General features: G+C 39.2%; 2 protein-coding genes across 3 annotated transcripts; both read left to right on the forward strand.

The window, feature by feature from the left end:
* The first annotated feature begins 1,716 nt into the window (after positions 1 to 1,716).
* Positions 1,717 to 13,435, forward strand: arntl2 (aryl hydrocarbon receptor nuclear translocator-like 2). 2 transcript variants are annotated; one of them, XM_026365749.1, is made up of 17 exons: positions 1,717 to 1,774; positions 4,510 to 4,639; positions 4,737 to 4,790; positions 4,952 to 4,993; positions 5,151 to 5,308; positions 5,615 to 5,694; positions 7,021 to 7,113; positions 7,760 to 7,877; positions 7,971 to 8,120; positions 8,227 to 8,470; positions 9,161 to 9,267; positions 9,558 to 9,708; positions 9,802 to 9,872; positions 10,027 to 10,141; positions 10,278 to 10,368; positions 10,813 to 10,912; positions 11,205 to 13,435. In XM_026365749.1, exons 1-17 carry the CDS (start codon positions 1,717 to 1,719, stop codon positions 11,360 to 11,362), a joined length of 1,920 nt encoding a protein of 639 aa, XP_026221534.1. In that variant the 3' UTR covers positions 11,363 to 13,435. The 2 variants fall into 2 exon arrangements, with proteins under 2 accessions (XP_026221534.1, XP_026221535.1); XM_026365750.1 differs by having other exon boundaries at positions 10,030 to 10,141; positions 11,205 to 11,362.
* Positions 13,436 to 14,941: 1,506 nt separating this feature from the next.
* si:ch211-245j22.3 (EF-hand domain-containing protein) lies at positions 14,942 to 16,942 on the forward strand. Its single transcript, XM_026366444.1, has 5 exons — positions 14,942 to 15,012; positions 15,604 to 15,736; positions 15,911 to 16,060; positions 16,210 to 16,315; positions 16,573 to 16,942. The coding sequence occupies exons 1-5, from the start codon at positions 14,942 to 14,944 to the stop codon at positions 16,707 to 16,709; spliced, it is 597 nt and encodes a 198-aa protein (XP_026222229.1). The 3' UTR covers positions 16,710 to 16,942.
* Positions 16,943 to 18,032: the final 1,090 nt, after the last annotated feature.

Below are 18,032 nucleotides of genomic sequence, written 5' to 3' on the forward strand. Positions count from 1 at the left end.
TGCTTCCCTCTGTGTTCTCCACAGGTGTAGTATCCAGGATGCTCTCACCTATGTTCTCCACAGGTGTAGTCTCCAGGATGCTCTCACCTATGTTCTCCACAGGTGTAGTCTCCAGTATGTTTCCCTCTGTGTTCTCCACAGGTGTAGTCTCCAGTATGTTTCCCTCTGTGTTCTCCACAGGTGTAGTATCCAGGATGCTCTCACCTATGTTCTCCACAGGTGTAGTCTCCAGGATGCTCTCACCTATGTTCTCCACAGGTGTAGTCTCCAGTATGTTTCCCTCTGTGTTCTCCACAGGTGTAGTCTCCAGTATGTTTCCCTCTGTGTTCTCCACAGGTGTAGTGTCCAGCATGTTTCCCTCTGTGTTGTCCACAGGTGTAGTCTCCAGGATGCTTTCATCTTTGGCCTCCACAGATGTAGAGTCCAGAATGTCCTCAACTCGCTCCTTGTCTTGTTCGGTATTTTCAGCCAAAGTCCTGGATTCCTTCCTGACATTCTGTGTACCACCTACTATCTTCTCTTCCAGCTGGCCTTTGCGTTGTTCCTTTGTTGTAATAAAATGAAGATTAGCAATCTTACTCTTTTGTTTTGCTATTACCTCATCTTTACCCTGTATTAGTTGCTGAGCTTTGACCATTTGATTACCAAGGTCTCGTACAGCTGTCTTCAGGTTTCTGATGTCTTCTTTTTGCGCCGTCATCTTGTCCTGAGCAGCTAAATGTAGTTTTTTATAGCGCTCCTTCTTGTCCGTTACTTTTTGCAAGTTCAACTCAAGCTCCCTTATCCTTGATAGGAGCTTTGTGTTTTGCTGCCTGCATGTTGTGCAGCTGCCATTCTGCTCTTCAGGTCTTTGGGCAGTCATTTCTGTGTCCTCTGACACGTACATTCTTCGTGAATACGATGCCATTTTTGTGAAATGCAGAAATTAATCTGATAAATACCTTACCTTGCTTTACCTTTTAGGAAAACAGTGAAAGAGAAGTCCTCTCAGAAAATCGACTAGTGATGGGATCTAAAGACTAAGGGTCTTAAAGTGTAGAAGTGGCTTTGATCTTGTGTGACGTCATGACATTCTACAGGCTTTGATTTCGTGTGACGTCAGGACACTCTACGGGCACTGAGCTTCTCATTAGTTTCTGACGTGATGACGCAATGACGCAAGTTTTTAAACAGCTTTTTTTATATTTTACGAATCTTTTGGAAAATTGCTTGCAATTTTTTTTTTTTTTTTTTTTGAAAAACCATCACATAAAAACAATTATAAACATGAAAAACACTTATTTATTATAACATTTCTTAGACCCGTGTAATAATAATAGGGAAAAAATAATAAGGAATACATAAATATAATGTATATTTGCTGTAATACACTGTATTCATTGAGCTACTAACTTGTAATGTAGAGTGCATCAGCCGTTTGTAGTGAGGGAATCTGTTTCCACAGCAGCTGTGACTCCTGTGAACCGACAGGAGGAGACCGTCTTCCGCGATTTGTCCATTTCTCCGCTCGCTGCCTTCTGTGCTGTTCCTCCAGGATTTTCTTCGTCCAGCAAAACAATTGCATTTGTACGGTTTTCAGCTTTTATCGTTGGCTCAAAAAACAAAACAAAACAAAAACAAAAAACAGCCCTATTAACAACAACATCTCGGAGTTGTCGTCCGCCTCATCCATGTATTGGAGTCCTGGGCCCCAGCGCACCGGCTCCTGCTCCAGCCATGTCGGCCAGGAATGTGTCGGCTGGCGGCGGTGACACAGCGGGAGGCGAACCGGCAGGTAAATGAAACCCTAAGGACGGAGTATCTGTTTGAATGTGGGGTTAAACAGTGGCCGACTCCTCGCAGCTTGTGTGCGGTGTTGAGATGAACTAGAAAAAGAGAAGGGCCGCAGTCGGTTGGATCTGTTTTTCACCGGCTGCCCGTAAGTTTGCGCTATTTCAAAACTAGGTCACTAGATCAGTAGAGCAAACTCGCCATCTATGGTGTTTATGCAGCGCTGGTCGGCGTTGTTTATCGTCTGCCCGGAGGTTTGTTGAGAATATGGCTTTATTTCGAGTTGTCATTAGGGATGTGTTTATTTTCATTTTAACCGTGGAGGTGATTTGCAGTGTCTGCTAACGTTAACCCAACCGACTAAAGCGCGTTAGCTTAGCTTAGCACGGCCTGTTTATCCGGGCAACTGTCGCCAGTAACGTTCATGTCAGAGGGGGTTTTACAGCCGATGACAGTTTGTCATTGTGCACATTTTAAACGCTTTACTAGTCCACGGTTTCCCAAAGAATCGATACCAGCATCGTGTTAAACCAGCACCAGTGTTTGCTGCTGTCTAGCAGGCCTAACCCGGTATCCAGCGTTATGTGGTCGTCCGCTCCAACGGTTGACCCAGCTCATCTAAGGCAGGGGTTCCCAAAACCTGGTCCGCAAGGCCCTGATGTGTGCTGTGTCAGTCAGAAACGGGACGACACCAGCTCACTTTGTCTTCCCCTACTCCACACTCATCTGAGATGGTACCTACGAGTTTCTGATTGACTGGCAGAACACACCTGATCCAGGTAATCAGTGAAGGGCTGGGACAGTTGAATAAGCAGGGCAGAGGGCCTTGAGGACCGGGGCTGGATCCCCTGATCTAGCTTAATGTTAGCTAGCACTAATGGGAGCATTAATGAACATTAATATTAGCTGTGCCATCTTCACCACGTCTTTACCTACTGAAGAGACATAAGAGTTTATTTAGCTGAAATCAAGGGATATTAAATGAAGGTGTTTGGAGTCCAACGTTAAATCTTTAGGTGACCAAACAAAATAGATGCATGGATGAAGGAGGTTACTGTGGTTTTAACAAAACCGGTGTGATAGTGTGGTAGAGTAGTGCATGAAAGTAAATACAGTGTGCTGCCACAGTATAGGTGTACACAGACACCAGAAGTTAAGCTAGAGACAGTGGCTTAAAAATGCATGACTGAAGTTAAAATGAATGAACGAACAGGAGAGAAAGTACCCACACTACCAACACCACAACATTGAATTACATTGTATTGCTAGGTGTGGATCATCCTCACTTGCATGGAGCTGGTTTTGCTCTAAACAGACAATTTGTTGCAACCATATGTGAACTAATCAACACAGAGATTATGAAAAATATGAAACGCTTTGTGAGTCTGTGCGTGAACTCTATGGTTATTGTGGTTGTGGTCAAGTTTAGGCTCAGTCTCTTTAGATTCTAGGTAAAAGCGTGTGTGTGTGTGTGCGTGTATGTGCGTGTATGTGCGTGTGTGTGTGTGTGTGTGTGGTAAAGGGAGATAGAGATTAACAGTGAAGGTGTGTGGCACAGCTCATGATCTAGTGTGACCACACCACTCACTCTTTTTTCCCCCCAGTCACTGCTGTTGTGCATGCAATGTTGTCGCATAAATATACACACCAGAAACCTTATTTTGGTGGCCTGTTGTGGCATAAAGTTGAAATAAGTGAAGCATCTAATCTAACTTAGAAATGAACAGATCCTTTTCTTGTGGTGTTATTACTATGTGATAATGTGAGTGGGTTTTACGTGGCGTGCTGCCATTTGAGTGCAGCACATACTCATTCAAGGAATGATTGAATGAGTCAGTTAATGAACATGTGAGCTGGAGAAAGAGATTGTGGGAGTTGGCAGAGGGATGTGTGTCTGTCCTGATACCCAGTCATCTCATTGCCTTCTCTGTAACCTTATAATCCAACAGATCTAGACAGGACAAGCTGCGTTAAAAATCAGGCTGTTGCTGATCTGTTAATGGCAATTTGGGTCACATGGCCTCGGAGCTGTGTTTAAAAATAGGTGCCATGGATACCTTGTGTAGTTGGTGAGTCTCGTGCCACGTCTCCCCCAGACACACGCTCACCTACTTTTGAGTCCATGACCAAGTAACATAACATAACAGCTCCACATCTCACCAGAATAGACAAGCAGCCGTGGAGATGCAGAGAAGAAGGCAGTAAATCTTGTCAACAACTTTGCCTCAGCAAATTGGTGTTTTCCTAAGCTCTAAACATGCCCACAATCAAATGAAGACATCTAGGTACCAGACATATTATTCAGGTACTGACAGCATGCAGAGGCCTAAAGGATTAGGTGGTTAATCGATTAATTCTGGGTTCTTCACTCATGAGCCATGGGGAGCTAAGTGCATGAAATCACTTGCTGATTGTCTTTCTGAGTGACGCATGAGGACAGAACCTGCATTAGTTGATTAACAAACAGAAATGTCAATACTCTCATATGTAGCTAAAGCTATTTATCGACAATATAACAAGTATATGGTTTTCTGATTTATATTGTGATATTTCAACGAGTGGTAAATTCTTCTTTAAGGCTCTTAATAAGAACATCATGGTCTGGCAAGACCTGGGTATTGATAAGCGTTTCATGACAGATTTGCAAAAGTAGTAGAGCATGGGAAGGTAAGCACAAACAAAATGCAAGTACCCACCCTTTATGACCTGTTGCAGCTCATAGTGCCTTCTGTCTTTCAGAGGATGTGCTGGTTGAGGAAAGCCAAAGCAGTTCTGTCTCTCTGCCCAGCCTGATGACCCCATCCTCAGCTGCCGGCATGTCCTTGAGCCTGGAGATGCCCCGAAAGCGCAAGGGCAGCATGGACAACCAGTGAGTAGGAGTGTGATTTGACTTAAAGACAGTCTCATGAATCCCCTGACCTAAATTAAAGACATTTCATATTGAGAGTCATTGTTTTTCTTATTAGGGATTCAAAATCTGCTTCAATCCCTGACGCAGATATGGAAGATGACCAAATCAGGTACTACCCTAACCCTAACCCTAAAATGAGGGACCGATTTTCATTCAGTCCTTTTTCAAGCAAAAATATGCAGGGCTGCACTTTTCAAAGCTCACCTGTCTATTTAGCAAGTTGTTGCTTGGTGTACGTACATGTCAAATGAGTGCTTCTGTTCTCTACAGGTCAGATGAAGAGGACCAACATGTCAAAATTAAATGCTTCAGGTGAGCTGTAGATTTTTTTTTTTACCTACACATACAATTGCAATGTTCTTGAAATAGTAGCATTGATGTTAAATATCCAATGTTGTTGTTGTTCTCTACTACAGTAAAACATTTACTTTTACTCTCCTAAATAATTTCTTAATTGATTTCTCTGCAGGGAACCACACAGCCAAATTGAGAAGAGGCGACGGGACAAAATGAACACCCTCATTGATAAGCTATCAGCCATGATCCCCACTTGTAACCCCATGTCCCGTAAGCTGGACAAACTTACTGTGCTCAGAATGGCTGTGCAGCACCTCAAGTCTCTAAAAGGTAACGAGTGACAATTAATTAGAATTTTCATTAGTTAATAAGAGTTGCATGCTTTGGTACATAATTAAAATTGAGTTTGGAGCACAAAAAACAGGTCCATGAATTCCCCAAAATGTGCCTGTACACTGCATTTCTCCCCACTTCTGATGTGTTCTTAGTGGCGTCACCATCTTGCTAGATTTCAACAATAAACGTGCAATTATTATATATCACTAAGTATAGGATAGTTTAATTTAAAAAAGGGTTGTCCTTTAAATAATATTTCTAATATTAATCATTACATTTCATAATCTTTTTTGTTTATAGGTTCAGCAAGTTCCTTTTCTGAAGCTAACTACAAGCCATCATTCCTTCCTGACGAGGAGCTCAAACACCTTGTCCTCAAGGTAAACACAGACGATAGAAGCTGACAGTTCATGTTTCCACAGTTTGAGAAGCCAAAGTAGTAGAATAGGTTTTTTAATTTTAAGGTTAATAAAGGTGTCAGCTAAATAATTCTAACAGAAAGCTAAGCTTGCCAACTGTCAGTCCCTCAAGGATCTAATTAACATTTTATTCAAAGGCTGCTGATCAGTGTATAAACCTATGCTTTACGCAATGTCCACCTTGTATCTCTATACACTGTAGAAACCTGGTTACTGTAAATCCATGTTTATGTTCATCAAATGACTAATTATACACATGACAGAGGATGTGGTGTTCCCCAGGAGAAATCTACCTGAGGAAATTATGTTAATCTAATCCCCTACCTATCCCCAGTATGCAGGTTTCTATACAAATTAGCATCTAAACTCAGCTGAACTTGAATTTTGAATCAACTCGATCCTTCCACAGGTTTCACACAACACTCTGCAGGAATTGTTGGCACATTTCTCCTGTCAGAACACATGCAACCAGCTCAGGTTTATAGGCCTCTTTGTTCGAAACTGCTTTATCAGTTCAGTCCACACATTTTTCCTGTTGGATTAAGGTCGGGGCTTTGTGATGGTTCCGCCTTTTTCTTTTCTCTCTCTCTCTCTCTCTCTCTCTCTCTCTCTCTCTCTCTCTCTCTCTCTCTCTCTCTCTCTCTCTCTCTCTCTCTCTCTCTCTCTCTCCTTTTTTTTTTTTTTTTTGTAGTGTGATAAAGTATATGGCTCACATTTAAACTTGTGCATTCTACCACTATTCTTAAATTGCACAAAATTAAAACAAACTAGTTGGAAACTTGAACTAAGAGATGGAATCTACACTGATGAACCACAACATTAAAACCACCAGGTGGATTTAATGTTGTGGTGAACAGTGATCAGGATGGAAAAAATCTTATGCTGGCCATTATTGGCACGTGTCAGAACACACAGTGCATTGCAGCTAACCCTAATTCACCATTGCATCCTATGTTGTGATTGATGTATATCCAAATGAACTATTTGGAAATGTGAAAAATTGTGTTTGAAACAGAGAAAACTTCTTTGGCTTTTTGTTTTACTATTAGTAGTTTATGATATTGTTATAACCTTACTATGCTTTGAATGTCTGTGTTTTCTATTGTCCTGACCATTTTAACAGAAAGTAGCATAATAAAAAACGGAATTTGAACTGAATTTTTAAACTACAGATATATTAAATGCATTCAGATATAAAAATAATCTTTAAAAATGAGTGGTCTTTTACTTGTTTTGACCATATTATCACATTGACTCTCCAATATTTTCTATTTTGTTGTTGTGCAGGCTGCAGATGGGTTCCTGTTTGTAGTGGGCTGTGATCGTGGGAAAATAGTTTTTGTCTCAGAGTCCGTCACGAAGATATTAAATTATAGTCGGGTAATGCTTTTACACTTGTATTACTGTATCTGCAGCATCTTGTTTATGATAAAACTCGGGATACACCAGATGGGTCATGTTGTCTGGCACTAATGTTAATACTCAAGAATTCACCAACAATGTTTGGCATCATCACTGCGCTGAAGTGCACTTTAGAAATGCCATTACAACTTATAAGTGTTATATTTAATTAACTAATAATTTAATCAGAAAGGTATATGCTAGTGCTACTAGCATATCATTAATTGATCATTGAAATCTTCATTGATCTTTTAGGTTCTTCAAAAAATTCAATGTCAAGTCAAAACAGAGGTACATGACTGCTTTGATTATGAAAATGAATACGTTGGTGCATAGAAACTAAAGTTTGTTTTTTTACTACTGGAGTAAGAATGCACACGTACACTCATTCAGTTAAGCTTTAAGAAGCAAGGTGTCACTTTTTCTGTTCCATTTCTAAATTGGACTCTGATCCACGCATTATCTGGTGTGTACCTGAGTCAACAGTCCACAGTCTGTGTGTTTTGTTAGGTTTGTTATTCGTCAGCGCATTTGTTGCTTTAAATGCAGGATGGTTTTGACAGATCTTTTTATCCTGGGAACCTTGTTTAGGTCAAATTTGATAAGCTCTTTGTTCTTCCTGTAGGCGGAGCTGATTGGACAGAGCCTGTTTGATTACATACACCCTAAGGACATGGGAAAAGTGAAGGAACAGCTGTCAGCTTCTGAATTATACCCTCGTGAACGGCTAATAGATGCTAAAAGTAAAATAATAATTTCTGTGTGCCTGTGTGTGTGTGTGTGTGTGTTTGAGAGAGAGAGCGAGCACACATTTAACACTCCTGTCATGTCCCCAGCCGGCCTGCAAGTTCAAGCTGACCTCCCAGTTGGTGCAGCACGGTTGTGCTCAGGTGCACGGCGTTCTTTCTTCTGCCGCATGAAGTATAACAAAATTTCTGTCAAAGTGGAGGAGAAGGAGTTCCAGGCGAGCACCTCCAAAAAAAAGGGTAATTAAATTATACAACAGATTACAGGTACAAAGCTAAAGTAAAGCTATTTTGCTTGTGTGTGTCATGTTGGTCATATGTGATCACCGTCTGCATGTGCCTACAGAGTCGCAGAAGTACTGCACAGTTCATTGTACTGGCTACATGCGCAGCTGGCCCACTAGTCAGCTGGGAGCAGAAGGGGAGGGGGAGGCAGACAAGCAGGATAGCTCCCACTTCAGTTGCCTGGTAGCGGTGGGACGCGTCCACTCCCACTCATCTCCCCAGGTTAATGGAGAAGTCAGAGTTAAACCCACAGAGTTCATCACACGCTACGCCATGGATGGGAAATTCACCTTTGTCGATCAGAGGTAGAAATGAATTTAACTAAGGGGATAGCTGTATGGTGATGTATGGATTTGTCAACATTATGTACAGTGGCGCTTGTAGTTGCGTTCATGAACCCCTTAAAATAGTCTCTTTATCGAGTGACAATCAGCTGTGAATCTAAGAGGTTTTCCTAGATGTTCCTGTACACCAGGATAACAGGTAGGAAACTAAACACCATCAGAGAACAATGAATGGCTGTTGCATCGAGGACACATATACTCTGCAAAAAATGTTCTGCCCATTCACAGTTTGCTCCGTTTCCCTAGTATAAGCCAGAAAGCTATCTGTGGACAGATCAAAGTAGAACATTTTGACTTGGGAAGCTTACATTTGGTGAAACAGATCTGTTTCATGATCTGGATCTGCTTTGCTGCTTCTGGGCTAAAAATGTCTGGCCATTGTTAATTAGGCTGTGATTCTGAATTGTACAAGCTAATTCTACTGGAAATTGATAAGGTACCTATCTGTGCAGCAAGACAACAAGCCTAAACAAATGTTTAGTTCACCTTACTGCTTCAAAAGAAGGGTTCAGAAACTTTCAAGTAGCACTGTATCATCAATTTACTTTTCTTCTATTGACCTTTCTGACATCTGTGACACTGATCAGCTGAATTTGAAATGTCAAAAGCGATAAACTTGCTCTATTGACACTTTTTCCTTTTCTTCTGCAGGGCAACAACTATTCTTGGTTACCTTCCCCAAGAATTACTTGGGACATCATGCTATGAGTACTTCCATCAGGACGACTTGCCACATTTAGCTGATAGACATCGAAAAGGTAAATTAAATTTTTGTCGTGTTGTCTCGCATCCTCAATTAGCATTTTTCAATTCCTGCAAACATTATACATTTTTCAATTATGTGTAGATCATGTTTTATTCACAATGTAGATGCAGCATTGAAGCACAAGTACAGCACTTATTGAGTTTTAGTTTGTTTTTCCTTAAGCAAGGAAAGGTTGGTTTCTCATGTTTATGCTTGTTGTTTTCTTTGTCTTAGGTAGGAGACACTGATCCTTTAGTTTCCCCTTTAGTCCTCTCACTCATTCTCAATATTTTTCCTCCATAGTGCTGCGGAGTAAAGAGAAAGTCGAGACCAACTGCTATAAGTTCAAAACAAAATATGGCTCTTTTGTCACTCTGCAAAGCCAGTGGTTTAGTTTTGTAAATCCCTGGACCAAAGAAGTAGAATACATAGTGTCAACTAATACAGTCATATCGTGAGTATATGCTTTAATTTGTTTGTGCATGAGATGTCTTTGTACTTCAGATGGGTATATTTTAATTATTATTATGAACAATCCCATAACAAGGTATGATAACAGCCGAGCAAGTCGGTCTGGAAACAAGTCTGAACAGTCAAGCAATTTCAAGACTTCTGAAGGTCAGTCGGTTAAAATTAAATATGACAAACGTTAAAACTTATTGATTTCACATGATTTAGGCTCAAAAATGCTAAACAATGCTTGTTTAAGCATAGCTCACTGTACATGTACATGTTTTCTGTTCTGTCACATGTAACTTTTTGTTTCTGTTAGAAGATCCCAAAAAGTCCCTTCCAATTATACCAGGCATCTCCACCACACCTGGCACTATGATTTATGCTGGAAGCATAGGGACACAGATTGCCAATGAACTGCTGGACTTCAACAGGTGTGGCCTCAGAACAATAAAACATGTCCTGTCTTTGTATTAGTAATAGATATTTATCTACAATTAATATGGGTGTCAGTTGTTTTAGGCCTTAATTGGTGCAGTTTTAAGTTGCTCTGTGTCTTTGTTGCTTTAGAATGAACTCGTCACCTTCCAGTGGTAATGTCAGTCCATTCAGTATACCACAGGACAAGTCGCCGCAAATTCACAATCAAATCAGCAACAATGTAAGTATCTGCAGATATATATGATGTTTTGTTTTTTGTTTTGTTGTTTTTTAGTATGTAGCAGAATTCAGCTGTAAAATTATATTTAGTCTTGCACCAAACAAATGGGAAGACTTTGTATACCATAACAAAACTCTACTTTATTGGTGTTCATCCAGCAGCTGATGATAACAACAGCCGTGTAGCTTCATCTTTATCTTAAATAGAAATGTTTGTGATAAAATTATGCAGGAGATGTTTTTAGTATAGTACCAAAACATATGTTTCAGACAGGCATTTTGACTCTGCAAGCTGAGTCTGGCTTTACATGTATTTTATATACTGAAGTGTAAATTATTACATCTGAAAGGCATAATTTCACCACCTCTGATGTCATTCTTTCCTCTGTTTTTCCTCATGTCTTGTTGCTGCCAGAGCTGTAATTTTCTCCTCTTTTGATCTTAGGTGCCAAATGGAGAAGCAACAGACATGGAGATGCCAGGAAAGTCCAGCTCTGAAGATGAGCCCCAGGGAGCTGCATTCTCAGGAAGCGACACAATTATGGGTGCGCATAGAAATAAAATATATAACTTATTTATAATAGCTGTTTGGGCCCCTTATTTGTGTAAATAGTGGGGCAAAACTCAATAGAATGCACTTCAGTATGACTTCACCACCAACTCTGAAATATAGATCTTATAACCTTTGATAGATTAGATTTGATAGTAGGACTGGTGTATTGGATTGTATTAGTTTGTTTAGGTTTACATAATAAAGTAATGGACTGTATATATAGTCTTATCACTGTCAAGGTTTATCTTAGTTTTTCCTTCCTCTGACACGTCATCTCACCACAGGGGAGAATTCACAGCTGGATCTGGACAGTGTGGTTGGACCAGGGCTTAGCAGTCTTAGCAATGATGAAGCAGCAATGGCAGTGATCATGAGCCTCCTGGAGACGGACACAAACTTGGGCGAGGCTGTGGACTTTGAAGAGATGCACTGGTCTTTATAGAATCTGCTGTTACAGTGTGACGCTGTAGCACACTGAAATACACTTGGACCATCCCTTTTTTTTTTCTGGATGATGGGAACTGCTTGAACGCCTCCTCCAAGATGAATTGCTTTTTTTTTTTTTTCTTTCTTTCTTTTTTTTTTAGTTTTAGTTTTTATTTATTGGTTACCTTTTTCCACATAAGCTGTGTAATCTGTGGGTGGCTGCTCCAACAGGGAGCAGAATCAGATGACGATAAGGGACACCTGCTTTCCCTCTTCAGAAGGAGGATGTGCCTCTAAAGCCTTACAGCGGTCTGCCAGCCCTGAAACGCTGTTTCTCACTGCTTTCCTCACATCTACTGTCACCCTCTGTTTAACTGAAGAGTCCTCACCATGTAGAAGAACCCATGACCACAAATGCCAGTGACATGATATTCATTTGATGGCTCGGGATTCTGTCATATTTCTCTCCTCCACCTACATTTGAACAAAGGTTGGGGAGTGACAATGCAAAAAAAAAAATTGCACTGAATTGATTTCATGTTTTAAAACATAATTTGATTAGGTACTGTATGATTAATTATAATGCGAGGAAGACACCTTTGACCACCTGGCCCATGTCTGTGACCCCCTCAGGATCCAAACCGTAGGTAGCCAGTGTACCACGGAAGACCACACTTCCATAACCTCTAACTTTGAGAGTCGCCTAGTGATGTGCCACTCAGAGATTTTCTCTTGTCAGTATCTGAACATTTTTCATGGAAACAGTCCAGTGACCTCTCGTACACAGACTTGAACATATTGTATATGTGTACATTTGCTATGATTGCAAACACTGTGTCTTCAGGCCATATTTGTCCTAAAGGGATAGTTTGCATAGGAAGTATATTTTCAATTTTTAGTATGTACATTTCTATACACTGCCCTGGATTTTATTTGTCCTATAGCTCAATACATTAAACATTTCTTCTTCATGTTTTGGACAGCAGACAATTTTGGTAAAAGATTTTTGCGAACTCCTATTGATGTTTGAGCATTACAGTGCTACGTCAAACAGCATTTGAGCTCTGGTGAGAGTCTGATGGTAGAAGCAACTCAGGAAGTGGTGGAAACAAAGATGCCCCATATAAACCTAACAGTGACACTGTTAGAGTATTTTGTCCTCCAGTTCAAGTTTTACATGCTTGCCTGCATATTGCATATTGGTATGTGGTGTAATGAATCTGTACTTGTTCACCTACAGTATGTGTCCGTTTTCTCAAAAGTATTGTCTTGTTTATTTATCCTGCAGGTAAGCCATAGCTTTAGCTGTTGTTTTTTTCTTTCCATTTTCTTGTAATCTCGTGCACTGACAGTCTTTTAAAAGATGTTTTTTGTGCTTGTCAAAGAAACATAGTGTTGTCAGGCACCTACATACATTTATTAAGGGATTATGCTATGCAGACCTATCATTCCATAAAGTCTGTAGTACTAAGGTATGTCCGTTTTGTCACTCCCATGTTATGCATGGCTCAAAAAACTCCAGACACAGTGCTGCCATGTGATATATTTGGTGAGAACTTGATTGAGTCACTGAGTCGTATGGATCCTGTTTCCATTTACCTCATATTGAGTTTTGATTTGCCCCTGTTTTGCACATGTTAGATTGTACAACACTGATAGCTATCATGTGATGACCTATATATTACTGGTGAAAGCCTTGTATGTTGATGGAATTATGGTTGTGGTTTTACTAGCAAAATATGTCAAACTATTGTCATACAAGAGTAAAAACATTGGCAGGTTAAGGTTAAAATTATGTTTTACTTATTTTTCAGTTTAATAAATGTATTGACTTGCTTAAAAGTGTCAGTACTATGGTACACTTCCCCTGTTTGAAATGATCAAGGAACTATTTCTCTGTGTTATGAATGCAAAGTCTACAAATTCTAAATTAAAGAATAATTGAGGCGTTTTGAGATACGGCCTGATTTAATACTATGTACACTACTGTGTATGTTATATTTTCATAATCAGTTCTTTTACCAGAGTGTTAAACACTGCTCACATGTCACAGTGAGTGCAATAAAAAAGCAATGTCATTACATCTTAACGATTTAATTTGTTGAATTCTTTTGTTTGGTTGTATGTTTTTAAAGTCAAGATGCTTAAGAATATCATGTTTTGTGGGGTGTTTTGTGTATCTGCATCTTACCCTCATTCATTAGTACCTGAACCAATCCATCGAAATATAGCAGTGTTGTCACTCATCCATATGGAACTGTGCAGCTTTTAAGCTTTTTTTCATATTGGTATCTCAGCCCACGATTTCCAGGCATCTCTTAAGGACTGTTATGAGGATTTTCCAATAAGAACTTTCAAGGATAGAAAAGGTTGATGTGAATCACCAAGAATACCATATTTTTCTCTCCTAATGCTTGAATAACAAGGAGCCAGTGGAATGAGCAGCTGAACTGACAAAGATACTCCTGTCTGTGTCCAAAGTGCCTTTGGACATGTCTGCTAGGACACACAATAAATCTGTGTTGCTTTTGGAGACTGCCTCCTGCCTGGCACCTCTGCAGACCAAAAGGAGGGCTAAATGTATCGTTGACTAAACTTGACACAACATAGGATACTCATGCATCATGAATGAAGTGGAAGCTTGTTCAGAGATGTAATAGGGGCTGTACATGTTGACTTTGGCACTCACTACCTAACCAATCTAGCAGTGCTATAGAGTTTTGCGATTGTTGCAGGTCGGTCCTTTTCAAAAGGCAAAAATTCATTCTGTAATTCATTTTGTGTTAATAATTTTTTTTTTTTGTGCCCGTTCTTCTTGTTCAAACATTGCACTGTTGTAGCTGTAATTTCCCCAGAGAGCTGGAACATTGCTCTCCCTTCAGCTTATTTGGTGGTGACTGAGTGAAAAACCGAGAGGCCGTGTATTTTGCTTCTGTCTCCATTTGAAATAAAACATTAGATTTGTAAACGAGGGATCGTGATGTTTTGATTTGATGTGTTGTAGTCTTGTGTCATTGTCAGTTTTTGATCATGTTTTGCATGATTATGCTTGGGAAGTGACCTTTAGGCCCATATTGGGCAGTCGGCAGCTTCTTACAGCCCCTGCTGTAACACTTCCTGCCAAGTTCATTCTTGTTTTATTATAGTGCTACAGAGAAAACACTTACTGTATTTGTTCTATCAACATGTCTGGGTTGTCTTCCCAGTTTTTCATGTTGTCAATAAATATTAGTTTACTAAACAGGAATTTGGTATGTTATTAAATAGCTGTTTGTTTGTTGTTTTGTCTGTTTTTTTGCTCAAACAGAAGTATAAAATTTTTTATTTTATTTATTTATTGTGAAAAGCTACATTGAATTCATGCTATTGCCACTTACGTCTTCCATGAAGTTTGAGAAGCCGTAGCCTTCACTGAGTAATTAATTTGCCTTCCAAAGTTAAGTTGGTGCACTTCCAACCTTCCTGGTGGGATTAGCTTTGACTCATTTGTAAATGTGATGGTGTAGCGGTTGAAGCAAAGAAAGCATTTTATAAGCTGGGATTTGTTGTGTATATAAAGTCAGTGAGGAATCCAGAGCTGATGCTCCTTCACAGAATGGGCCAAGCTGCTACCCTCCCCTGTATTGGAGGAAAGTCTTATGTTACAGAGCTGTACGAATGGTTCAGGTAAGATTTTTATTTGGCTTTTAAATTTTCTACAGAGTAAGGGTTGCTGTTGTTATGTGTGTTCAGGTAGAAAAAGCCTTTATGAAACTGAGGAACGAGTAAGAAAACTGCAAATATTTGCCTCTTTCTATTTTACTGTGTGCACTAGTATGGGTTTGTAGAATAATGGCTTTATCCCTGTTTTATTGCTGTAACTACGCACAGCTAATAGCTATATGTGGAGATTTCTTGTCATCCAGATCACGCTTATTCTTCTGCAAAAGTGCTATTTAAACGTCATTGCCACTGAAGAGTAACACTGCTGATTAGCTTTGTTTTACCATGCTGTAGTAGAGTGGTTCAAAGTCATTTGGCCTAATTAACTTAGCACTCTGATCCCAGGGTGTAAACAGCTTTCAAACATGTAATCTCCACAGGCTGAGGATGAGTTGACCTTAATTCTCATTTTGCATGTTATTTTGCAGTGCATGCTTCTACGTTTTACAAATCTCACCCACTGTCCAAGCACACCTTTAGGGGTTTTTCTCTGTATTGCATCAATAACATAATTTTTTATTTATTCTTCAATATTTTAATTTGTTCTTTTAATAGAAAATTTATTAATGAATGTCCAAGTGGGCTGATCACTCTTCACGAGTTTCAACGGCATTTCTGCAATGGAACAGTGGGCAGTGAGTCTGCGGAGTATGCCGAACAAATATTCCGCACACTGGACAATAATGGGGTAAACAAAACACTCCGGACAACAGCACCATACGCCCTGTTTCTGATGATTCTGGATGCTATACGTTTCTTACAGCATTAACATTAACAAGAATGATAATTGTCATTCTCCTTCAATGTCCTTTCTTGATTTTTTTTTAATCCCTTAATCAGAAAATGTTTTTTTTTTCTTTAGGATGGGATGGTGGATTTCAGAGAGTATGTCATGGCCATCAGCATGCTTATTGAAGGTTCAGCTGTGGAGAAACTGCGCTGGTCTTTCAAGCTCTATGACAAAGACAGAGATGGAGCCATTACAAGAGAAGAAATGCTGGAGATAATGCAGGTGTGTGTGTGTGTGTGTGTGGGTGTGTGCACGCATCTGCTGTGTCCCACATAGACACTATCCAAAGCAAGTTCCGATTATCTAACATGAGATGACGCCACAGATGTTGCATCTGTCAGTTAAACAGGTGTTTATTTCCTCTTTTGCAGGCTGTTCATAAAATGAGCGTAGCGACTGCTTTAGCCAAACCCAACCCACTCACAGCTGAAGAATGTACTAACAGGATATTTCTGCGATTAGATAAAGACAATAATGGTGAGAAAAAGATTTTTCCCTTTCTGCTTGAAATTGTGGTGCAGTGTTATTTTAGGACAGAACAATGGATAAAAACACCAACACAGTCATAATGTAGCTACCAAAATATGTCTAAATCCTGGTGCACAGGTGTGACACACTACTTCACAACTATTAAAGAACATTAAAATCCTGCTTACTAATGACATCAGCATCTGTCTGTGAGTCTGTCTTTTGCTTTTAACTCTCATCACCCTATGTTGCTGTTATGTCTGTAGCTGTCATAAGTCTGGAGGAGTTCATAGAGGGAGCGCTGGATGATGATTGGATCCGAGAGATGCTGGAATGTGACCCCAGAACAGTGAAAGTGGAGAGGCCCCTGAGGAGGGACACCGCACTGGGAACCCATGGTTGACCTGAGCTGGGGTATTCTATGAACTGGGTTCAGAGAAATTAACCTCTTGATGTTTGGACAGAAATGTCCAGAAATTATTGCAGCAACATTTCATCTGCTGCAACAAATTATTTGTACTCCACTGTTATTTAAACGACAGCAAGTGCCTGTAAATCATTTTACAGTATTTTTGATGCTTTTTCATTTAAAGTGATTCTACAGATGCTGTATAATGAACAGGATGGTGCTGTTAATGTCAGATTTACTGTATACAGTATCTATAACTTTTACTGTAGTATATATTACAGGATTATTGTAATTTTCATATTGCTTTTATCTAAATTACATCCTTACTGTAGCAAATACAAAATATATTTCATTCATGTAAAGCATTCATGTCTGCTTTGTTGTTTTGTTTCATATTGATAAGTTTTGCTGTAGTTTAGATTTCTGCTTCATCTTGTTGTTCTGTTTATGCTTTCTTTCTTTTTTTGTGTTGACATCATGCTCCTGCACTGTCCATTCTGCACATGGCTAGGTTATCTTGCACTAGATGACAGACTTTAAATAAATAGTAGTAAGCATGTTGTATTGGTGTTTTTGGTGATGTGAGTCTCAAATGCCCTTGACCACACAGGCCTTTTAGCATCTGTCCTGCAAAACTTTGGTATTCAGAGCATTGCTTCTGTCAAGTTCTGGGCTTAAAAAATAGATTATAGTACAATACTGTACCAGTGGTGGATACATAGGCCTATACATGTACAGTACATAAGTACTGTATATAATTACAGTCTTGATGTACTTTGATTAGGTAATATCCATTTCAAAATTATGGAAATAGTGTATTTTGCAAAATTACTGCATCTGACACATATTAATTACTTTTTTTTTACCTACAAAATGTTATGAACAGTCAAACAATATATTTTCTTAAAATAACAAGAGCACACAAGGTTTCTAGCTCCACCTCGGTCGGAGGCAACATTCAAATGCCACTTAAAGGTCCTCTCCAATCATGCATTAAGACATTTAAAATTAGTTTTGCTTTGAATAATATATAAACTGTTCATAATAATGAAAATAATGAAAACTTTATATGTACATGGTTATATGATTTATCCACAAAAGAAAAAAACGAATTGTACACATGAATATGTCTTTGTCAACCTTTTTTGCATGGAAAAATGCTGGATCTTTGCATTATTTATAATTTACATTATTATTATTATTATTATTATTATTATTATTATTATTATTATTATTATTATTATTATTATTATTATTATTATTATTATTATTATTATTATTATCTCTGACCACTTGATGTCGCCAGTGCGTCTTTAA

This window comes from Anabas testudineus, chromosome 6 (genome assembly GCF_900324465.2).
Source record: "Anabas testudineus chromosome 6, fAnaTes1.2, whole genome shotgun sequence".
Lineage (NCBI taxonomy): Eukaryota > Metazoa > Chordata > Actinopteri > Anabantiformes > Anabantidae > Anabas > Anabas testudineus.

Bases quoted from the DNA above. Each gene is read 5' to 3' on its own strand.
- arntl2 (XM_026365749.1), top strand. From the start codon at position 1,717: ATGTCGGCCAGGAATGTGTCGGCTGGCGGCGGTGACACAGCGGGAGGC. The intron at 7,114-7,759 runs GTAATGCTTTTA...TTCTTCCTGTAG, and splicing joins AGATATTAAATTATAGTCGG to GCGGAGCTGATTGGACAGAG. The intron at 9,709-9,801 runs GTGAGTATATGC...TCCCATAACAAG, and splicing joins TCAACTAATACAGTCATATC to GTATGATAACAGCCGAGCAA.
- si:ch211-245j22.3 (XM_026366444.1), top strand. From the start codon at position 14,942: ATGGGCCAAGCTGCTACCCTCCCCTGTATTGGAGGAAAGTCTTATGTT. The intron at 15,013-15,603 runs GTAAGATTTTTA...TTCTTTTAATAG, and splicing joins GAGCTGTACGAATGGTTCAG to AAAATTTATTAATGAATGTC. The intron at 15,737-15,910 runs GTAAACAAAACA...TTTTTTCTTTAG, and splicing joins GCACACTGGACAATAATGGG to GATGGGATGGTGGATTTCAG.